General features: G+C 31.2%; 1 protein-coding gene across 1 annotated transcript in view; it reads right to left on the bottom strand.

The window, feature by feature from the left end:
* The window catches only part of LOC107693640 (canalicular multispecific organic anion transporter 2-like), a 60,231-nt gene that overhangs the window by 41,733 nt on the left and 8,477 nt on the right, over window positions 1-10,021 (bottom strand). Inside the window, 4 exon segments of the mRNA XM_016493092.1 lie at window positions 8-21; window positions 1,613-1,753; window positions 3,007-3,132; window positions 3,229-3,405. Of these exon segments, the coding sequence (XP_016348578.1) occupies window positions 8-21; window positions 1,613-1,753; window positions 3,007-3,132; window positions 3,229-3,405 (458 nt within the window).

The following is a 10,021-nucleotide window of genomic DNA, read 5'->3' as shown; positions in this document are numbered from 1 at the left end:
CGTGAACCTCAGCTTGTCATTCTGAAAACAGAGAAAGCTGCTTTATCAAGTAATCGCAACATCTCTACACACCACATCACAAACGCCCCCAGCCCTGCTCTTTATGAGCTCACAGATCTGAGATATCTAGTTTTTATTTGATTTCACTGTGTGAGACTAAGCCTGTTCACGTCAGACATTCACCCCAAACCCACGCCATCGGTCACGCTGTTTGTCAGGATGGAATAGGGTCAGAAAGTTTACATGTTTGAGGAAATCAACTGACAAAGAGCTCACTTTTAGTTGTGCATCCTCATTAAACGTACAGCTTAACACTGAAAAATGACATCCATGAACTAATTAATCTTTATAACCAAAACATCCAACAAATTTGACATTTTTTTATTTTTAAATATATCTGAAAAATATAATGCACAACACTCACAAACAATACTAGAAGTATTAAAATAAGTCTGAAAAATGCATAATGCACAACATGAATAAACAATATTAATATCAATAATGTATCTGAAAAATGTATAATGCACAACATGCACAAATAATATTAATATTTAGAAATTAATATATCATTAAAACATTACATGCAAACATTCACAAAAAATTATATTATTAAATTAATATATCTAAAAAATGTAAATGCACAACATGCACTAACAATATTAATATTAGTAAATTAATATATATGAAAAATGTAAATGCACAATATGCATAAACAATATTAATATCACTAAATTAATATATATGAAAAATGTAAATGCACAATATGCATAAACAATATTAATATCACTAAATTAATATATATGAAAAATGTAAATGCACAATATGCATAAACAATATTAATATCACTAAATTAATATATATGAAAAATGTAAATGCACAATATGCATAAACAATATTAATATCATTAAATTAATATATCTGAAAAATGCATAATGCACAACATGCACAAACTAAATTAATATCAATAACGTATCTGAAAATGGAAATGCAACACATGCATAAACAATATTACACTGTTAAATTAATATATCTGAAAAATGCATAATGCACAACATGCAGAAACAATATTAATATTACCATACATTTTTATACATATTATTTGAGCGTTCCTGTAGAGAGCATGGCATCTCATGGGTTAAATTTCCAGTGAATGCATGAAGTGAATAAATATAATTAAATGCAATGCAATTCACTTTGTAAAAAAGCGTCTGTCAAATGCATTAAAATGATTATTCAAAATTCAAAATCAGATGGCATTTGTCATATGCAAGAGCAATAATCAGACTTATTTGACTTGGAAAAACAGCGGCAGCCTTGAGCTATGTTTGTTGCTCTGTGAGTTAGATAAGCTGTCTTGAAGCAGGTTTTAGGAACAACAGCAGCTCTATTCTCTCTAAACAGTCATGGCCTTAACTGAACTCCTTCAGAGCCGAGAAAACGCTCAACATGTAGGTCAAAAGATGCATGTGAGAAATAAAACAGGAGGGAAAAGTGCAGAAAGGGGAGAGAGTCACACATTACTGAGAGATGACTGTGCTGGCAGAGCATGTACGTGGTTAGACTGAAATTAACTACTTCATACTAAAACATTTCTTCAAACCAACACACTGACCTCTGCCTGACTGGCATTCATGATTTTGGAGCGGAAAGGCACGATGGCACACAAAACTGAGATCGTCCAAAATATGAAGAGCACACCGGATGACTGCACTCCTTTCAGCCTCTCAAACTGGATCAGGAACGTGGCTAACAACTAGAAGAGAGCAAAGACAGCCAGAGCTCATACACTGTAGTTCTGAGAATGAATATCTGACTTTTAGATAGTTCACACATTATAAATGGAGACATACAGTATCATATATTTTATTAGGTTATTTAATTGTTGCAAATTACATGACAAAAACTGTAGTTAATAACGTAATCCATTACATTACACATTTTAGGAAATATAATTAGACTACTTTTTGAGCACTTTTACATTACTTGTGACCTAACTCATTTATCACATTGATTTTTGGAAGACAAAAGCCTTCCAAAGACAAAGGCTTGTTTGAATAATACACACACACACACACACACACACACACACACACACACTCATACACACACACACACACTCACACTCACATATATATGTGTGTATGTGTGTATAAACAGTGTATATACAGGTATAAACAATATCAGTATTATTTTATATTTTTTTATATTTAATATATAATATTTGATCATTCCTGTAGAGCATGGCGTCTCAGAAAAAGGGCTCAAGTCCCAAGTTAATGCATGAAGTGAATAAATGATAAATAATTTTATTGAAGATTCAAAATCAGATTGTTACAGGCATTTGTTATAACCGGGAGCAAGAATTGAAAAAGAGCAGCTAGTGGAGCAACAGCCTTGAGTTACGTTTGTTGCTAACAAATTAATTTAAATTGTTTAAAAAAATTTTTTTAAATGTTATATTCTCATCTTTACTTTTTTGTAATGTGTGAGAAGTATTAATGTTAAAGGTTAACTTTTTTTTTTTTATATAGTGTGATTTTTGGAGAATTTTAACATAACACAAGGCATAGTCAGGATTATTATAGTAACTAAAACCATAAAAATACATTTCCGTTACTTGAAATGAAATAAACATTAACTGAGAGTTTTATTTCAGCTAGTTTCCAAGCCAACATTTCTCTGTTTTTTTTTGTTGTATTTTAAAATAACACTGGGGTTATAATTTATTTTTTCATTGTCCACTGTAATTAAGCAGTCAGTTTTTTACCGCTGTGCTTTTATAGAAGTGAACAACAGCGCCTGACCTGCACAGATTCATAAAACTATTCATGTGCCCCGTGTTCATGCTGTTGATGTGTTGATCTGCTGTTAGACATTCGTGCAAGTTATGAGAACGAGACATTGTTCAGTGAAGGCTTTTCAGACTGGAGAGGAAGTTTTGAGCTTCATTGCAACTGATGTTAAGATCTGACACAACCGACATATTCAGCTGCCGTTCTCACTCACCATCGTCATGCCAAGTACTAGAGGAGTAACGAAATATACTGGGGGTTTCAACTGATTCTGGCTCATCTCATGAAATGAAGAAAACAGGTCTGTCCAGCATACGATCCACAAGATCAAGCCGAGAACCTGCACACACACACACACACACACACACACATATAATGAATCATTACAACAAGATAACAGAGAACCGAACATACACAAGTGCTTGACATCTCCCACCGTTTTGATTCTGTTCAGTATAGACATCATGATGTAGCCTCTGTTGTTCCTCTTGAGGTAGAAGATGTAGAAAGGAGACGTCAGCCAGAGGAAGATGCAGGGAGCCCATGGCAGGACAGACAGCTGAAAGCATGCTGGGAAATCCGGCAGGGTTGTGTGCTTCGTGAAATTAGAGTCCTGAGAGAACAGAAGCACCAACATGAATTCAGACTCATGCTTCCCAAACTACAAGACTGCACAAAGCACAGCGATTAGATGCACTGACTCTTAAGACGTGGAACTAAATACTGTACCTTAGTTAAGAAATTGAAATATTTTCACATTGAAATGAATCATAGAAGATCACCTGGATATTCTTTGGTTGTTTCAATTTAATTTTTTCAAAATGATGATTAAAAAAATGATAAATTACATTAGAACTCACAATATATTCAGAAATATGAATATGTAAGAATATTTTTCAAAATTATGATTTAAAAAATTGATAAATTGCATTAGAACTCACAATATAAACTGAAATATGAATATGTATGAATATTTTTCAAAATTAAGATAAACATTATAAATTACATTAGAACTCAGAATATATTTAGAAATATGAATATGTATGAATATTTTTCAAAATTATAAATTACATAAGAATTCACAATGTAAACAAAATATCTATGAATATTTTCAAAATTATGAAAAAAATTCTAAACTACATTAGACCTCACAATATATTAAGAAATATGTATGAATATTTTTCAAAATTAAAATAAAAATTATAAATTACATTAGAATTCACAATATAAACAAAATATCTATGAATATTTTTCAAAATAATGAAAAAATGATAAACTACATTAGAACTCACAAGAAATATGAATATGTATGAATATTTTGCAAAATTAAGATAAAAATTACAAATTACATAAGCATTCACAATATAAACAAAATATCTATGAATATTTTTCAAAATTATGAAAACATTCTAAACTAAATTACAACTCACAAGAAATATGAATATGTATGAATATTTTGCAAAATTAAGATAAAAATTATTAATTACATTAGAATTCACAATATATTAAGAAATATGAATATATATGAATATTTTTCAAAATTATGATAAAAATGATAAATTACATTAGAATTCACAATATAAACAAAATATCTGTGAATATATTTCAAAATTATGAAAAATAATAAATTACATGACAACTTACAATATAAACAGAACAATTATATTTTATATATATTGATATATATTGATATTACAAAATGATGATAAAAAGGATACATTACATTAGAACTCACAGCATAAAAAGAAACATGAATAGTTTTCAAATTTAAGATTAAAAACTATAAACTACATTAGAACTCAAAATATATTTAGAAATATGTAAAAAATGATACATTACTTTAGAACTCACAATATAATCACGAATATAAATATGCATCTTTCAGGGATGCATGATAAAACGGCACCATATTAATTCAACCGATATTACAGGTTTTTAAATTGTATCCTTTTATATTAGATATATACCAGCTGATATAGCATATATTATATATTTTATGCTCATTTGTCCTATTTTAACATTTAGATTACCTTTGCCATCCTCCATTCTCACATGCCACCTATCTCCCAAGTGGACCATTGACTCTCCTAACTGAGATTGTACATAGAGTGTCAATGGTCCGTTTGAGAGATAGGTGGCGGTAATGCACTTATAAGTCTGCGATCCGCCGTAAAGCAAGAAGAAGAAGAAGACGCGTCACGCGCCGGCTGTCGAGGACGCGCTCAGGACTGGTCAGACATTGCAGTGCATCAAAACGATATAAATACTGTTCAGTTTCTTGCACAGACCGATCGTTTCGTGTCTTTACACATTAATGCATCCTCACGAGCCGCAGGGTTTAATTTGGTTTTGTTTGTGTATGTTTTTTGACTCTCAAAGCCGTGATTCCCATTCACCTCCATTATATGACTGACAGACTGCAACGGTTGGAGTTAAAAATCTCAGTTTGTGTTCTACTGAAGAAACAAAGTCACCTACATCTTGGATGCCCTGGGGGTAAGCAGATAAACATCACATTTTCATTTTTGGGTGAACTATCCCTTTAAGCAACCCAACCTGATTAAGCTCAAGGAAATCCAAACGGCAGTCATTAGGCAAGATCCCAGATGCACGGCGCTCGAGACAAACAGAGAAAATAAAGCAAGGCTTAATAATGCAGACGAGGCTGTGCAGCGTCACTTCCGTCTCCTGTAATGTTAGAAAGGTTAGGCTCAGGGGTTTTCTGACCCGAGAGACGTCAGCCGTTGCTCTCACAGGATGCAGGCTGCGGTCTGAAGGGAAGACACCTCTCGCTGCACACCTTCCACGCGGTTATGAGGTCAAATGCACAAATCTGTTCAACAACAGATGATTTCTGCTGCACTTCGGTCAGAGCTGAGTCTTGAAACTCGAGCTGAGGAGCAGAATAAGAAAAGCAGTGCCCTGGCGAGTTTCAGACGCATGTATGTGTGTGTGTGTGTGTGTGTGTGTGTGTGAGTGTGAGTGTGTGAGTGTGTGTGTGTGTTTTCTGTCAAGGAGAGCAAACCCAGATCCACCAACTGATATATATATATACTGCACTCGCATGTAAACGTCCACATGACCAACACAACATGCAAAAGAGCTCAAGAGAGCAACGTAAAGAGAATGCAAAGCAGAAGATTTTCCACCATGGTTGTACGCAGCATCCCTGCTAACAGGGAACGTTCTCTTAATGTTTTTTTAATGTTATTGTTTTTACATGTTACTGTTTAAAATGTTAGGATAAAATGTTTAAAGTAACGTTTATGGAATGTTATTATAACTTTGTTCATATTTGATATACATTCTCATAATGTTGAGAGAAAACGTTCTGAGATCAATGTTCTCTCAACCTCCTTATGATGTTATTTCTACTTCTGAGAAACGTTTTTTGTAACCTTTAAATAACGTTATAATCACGACAAGAAAACTGGACATGTTAATGAATGTAAATGTAAAAAATGTAAAAAATAAACCTTAAACTTTAAACTAAAATCTACAATCTGAAGTCTAAATCTACATTTTTTTTCTTAGTAAAATGTAAAGTTCCAAGTTGCATAAGATTCTTATTCATTCATTCATTCATTCATTTTAATTTCATTTTAGTTTATTTTGTTAAGTACAAATCTAATGTATTATGAGATGCTTAAAACAAGGAAAAAAACTATTTGCTAATGTAAGAATAAAACTTGATTGCATGATTCTCTAAAAACTATCTTATCATGCTTAGAAATCAAGACTTTTTTTTTCAGTGAACTAAAGGCAAATTTCCTGTCTTTGTAATAAAACTACAAACACGCCCTCACCATGAAATCCTTTAACAATCCACAGAAAGCCGTGTGTTGACAGGAACAGGTAGAGCCCAACACAAAAGCTTTGACCCTTCGACTGGTTTTTCCTCTAAACCAGAACTCCGAGCAAACCAGCGCATCACTGATAAACATACAGAGCAACCAAAGCTACAGTCTAACCCTACACTGCTCAGGCATGCCGAGAAAACACTATATATGGTGATATTCAGTCTTGAAGACAAGACATGTGAGTGGTTTCAGTGAACACATATGCTTCATATCTGTGTGTTTGGATAAATGACGTGAAACATGAGCAATCCTTGTAAATGTTATAGGAGAAGATCTTTTCTGAACCGCTCTACAAAATCACTTTTGTCAATAAGACTGACTATATTTCAGTCATAAACGTACTATTTACAGTTTATTATATACATGTACAAATATTATAAATCCTTCTGTTTTTAAGATCTCATGTCTTTGGGCCTCACACTTTTCTACCTGGGACAAAGTTTGATGAAGACTTGATCTGAAACACACAACGTGTACTGAAATGGAATTTAAACCTGGAAATAAACTAACAAAAAAAAATGTTTATGATTTTAAATAAGTGAGAAATATTTCAGACATGGTGAAAATTTTGTGTAATTTACAACTTAGAAAAATAATTATTAAAGTGTATTTCTGTCAAAAGCTAAAACTTAAACTAAAAGCATAAACCTAAAACCATTTTTATTACTTGAAATAAATAACATGTTAACTGAAATGAATTAAAATATATATTTGTAAAACTTATTTTACTTCATCTAGTTGCCAAAGAATTGGTTCTCATTATCATTTAGTTTAACTTCAAATAAATAATTTAATAAATTATAAATAAATTAATTAATTAATTAATAAACAAATAAATTAATTAATTAATTAATAAAACTAAAACCAGAAACGTTTTTTGTAACCTTTAAATAACGTTATAATCACGACAAGAAAACTGGACATGTTAATGTTGCTAGAATATTAAAATAAACTTTAAATAACTACATTTTAGGTGAAAATAAATATGTAGAATGTTGTAAGAAACGCTTTTGTAGCCTTTAAATAACGTTCTGATCACGACGAAAACTGGACATGTTAATGTTGCTAGAATATTAAAAATAAACTTTCATATATTGCTTCATTTTGGGTGAAAATAAAGTTAGTAGAATGTTACAAGGAATGTTTTTGTAACCTTTAACATTCTAATTATGACAAGAAACCTGGACACTTCAACATTTTAGAAACATTTCAAAACAACACTCCCACAACGTTTCTATAAGCTACATTTGTAGCCTGCGATGCATGTAGTGTTGTAGCTGAAATGCTGCATAAATGTGACCCTGGAGCACAAATCCAGTCTTAAGGGTAAATTTTTCGAAATTGAGATTTATGCATCAGCTGAAAGCTGAATAAATAATCTCTCCATTGATGTATGGTTTGTTAGGATAGAACAATATTTGGCTGAGATACAACTATTTGAAAATCTGGAATCTGAGGGTGCAAAAAAATCTAAATATTGAAAATAAATTAATTAATTAATTAATAAAACTAAAACCAAAATAAAAATTAATGAAAACTACATAGACATGTTAAAAAAAATAAAAAAGACAAAATCACAACAAAATTACTAAAATAAACCAAATTAAAAAGAAAAATATAAAAATAAAATCATTCAAACTGTTAATAAACACTTATTTTAATAACCCTGTTAATAACCCTAACCCTAACCCTAATGGTTCAGTTCCGCTTTTCTCACACATTGTTATGCTGGTAATTTGTAATAAAAGTGCATTAGATTACACAAGAGTGCATGGGTTCTCAGACGCGAAAAACCAGAATCATTCTCTGAAAGGTGTCTTCACGGCAAAAGTGGCTCAGTCAGAAACTGTTCAGTTCTTTTCTGTTCAGAATGATGATATTTCCCTCATTGCATAAGCAGAATCTGCTCTATTCTTAATGTTTGATCATGCCAGAGTCTGAAATTAAATGACACCCTTAGATTCAGAGCTCAACAGTCTCACATGCATTTATTTTTCCATGCTGTCGAGCAAAACAGGTGGTGCTGTTTGGACGTTTTTGTTATGCTTTGTGTATTTCTGATCATTATATCTGACAAACACAAACTCTCCCTACTGAGAGTCCAGAGCGCAGTAATGTGACACAGACGGACCCTCGCACAAGTCATCATAACTGGGTAAAAGTCTACAGTGGCGAATGGAAAGTACAACAAATATATGTTTTCTGTTTTCATTTGCTCCAACAGCAAAAGAAAAATTCCACAAGAGCATTTCCAAACCTTCCAAAAGGGGAAAAAAACACAGATTTTGCCATTGTGTTAGAAACAGTAGTTTTATGAAATTGAATGCTATATAACACAGAGTACAGTGTTATAAATGTACATTTCTACATTCAGAATGCAGCAATTTATCACCAGCCAAAAAACACGGCACCCTAATTAATTACTACTAAGCAAAGGATGTTTGGAGAGCCAAATTGCCCCAGTTCCCTGGATGCACGGTGAAAGCCGTTTGTTATCAAATGTGTGCTCAAAGGTTAGTTTGCTTTTTGTGAAGATGGAATAAGCATTAATTTGTGTGACTAGGAGCGTGGTGCCCTCCGGTGCGGACACGGATAGCCAGTTTGTCAGGAGAGAGAGAGAGAGAGAGAAAGAGAGAGAGAGAGAGAAACTACTACTTCTTTTAAGGTGACAAATTCATTGCATTTCCCAGCAGCATTTTCCATATAACTGGACAAAGTTCAGCAGAAGCAGTAAACCAGATCTAGTTTTAAAGCTGTTTAAGTGGACAATATTTATTTATTTTACTAAATATTTTACTACATTTTACAATATATTACTATAATATATAATATAAATGTAATAATCAAAAATCCTATAAATATGTACTTATTTTTTATATATTATTGTAGAATTTATGTACATTTTATTGCAGGCAGTAAGGATTTTATATTAAGATTTATATAAAGATATAAAATTATATTTTATATCAAAAAAAGATTTTGCAGCAAATTAATATTTTATTTTATTGAATTTATTGTATTTATTTAGTTAGTTAGTTATTTAGTTAGTTAGTCACCAAAAATCAAAACTATTATATTTCAGCTAGTTCAAAGAAGCCATAGCAGGAGTTTAATTTTTGTTAATAATAATAAATAATAATAAATTATTATTATTATTATTTAACCTTTATTATTCATATTTTAATTTATAATTATAATAATAATTATTATTATTATTATTTAACCTTTATTATTAATATTTTAATTTATAATAATAATAATAATTATGAGTATAAATATTATAAATATTATTATTATTATTATTAAACCTTTATTATTAATATTCTAATTTATTATTATTATTATTATTATTATTATTATTATTATTAT

Source organism: Sinocyclocheilus anshuiensis, unplaced genomic scaffold (assembly GCF_001515605.1).
Source record: "Sinocyclocheilus anshuiensis isolate Anshui unplaced genomic scaffold, SAMN03320099.WGS_v1.1 scaffold546, whole genome shotgun sequence".
Classification (NCBI taxonomy): Eukaryota; Metazoa; Chordata; class Actinopteri; order Cypriniformes; family Cyprinidae; genus Sinocyclocheilus; species Sinocyclocheilus anshuiensis.
This window is presented reverse-complemented; position numbering and strand designations above follow the sequence as displayed.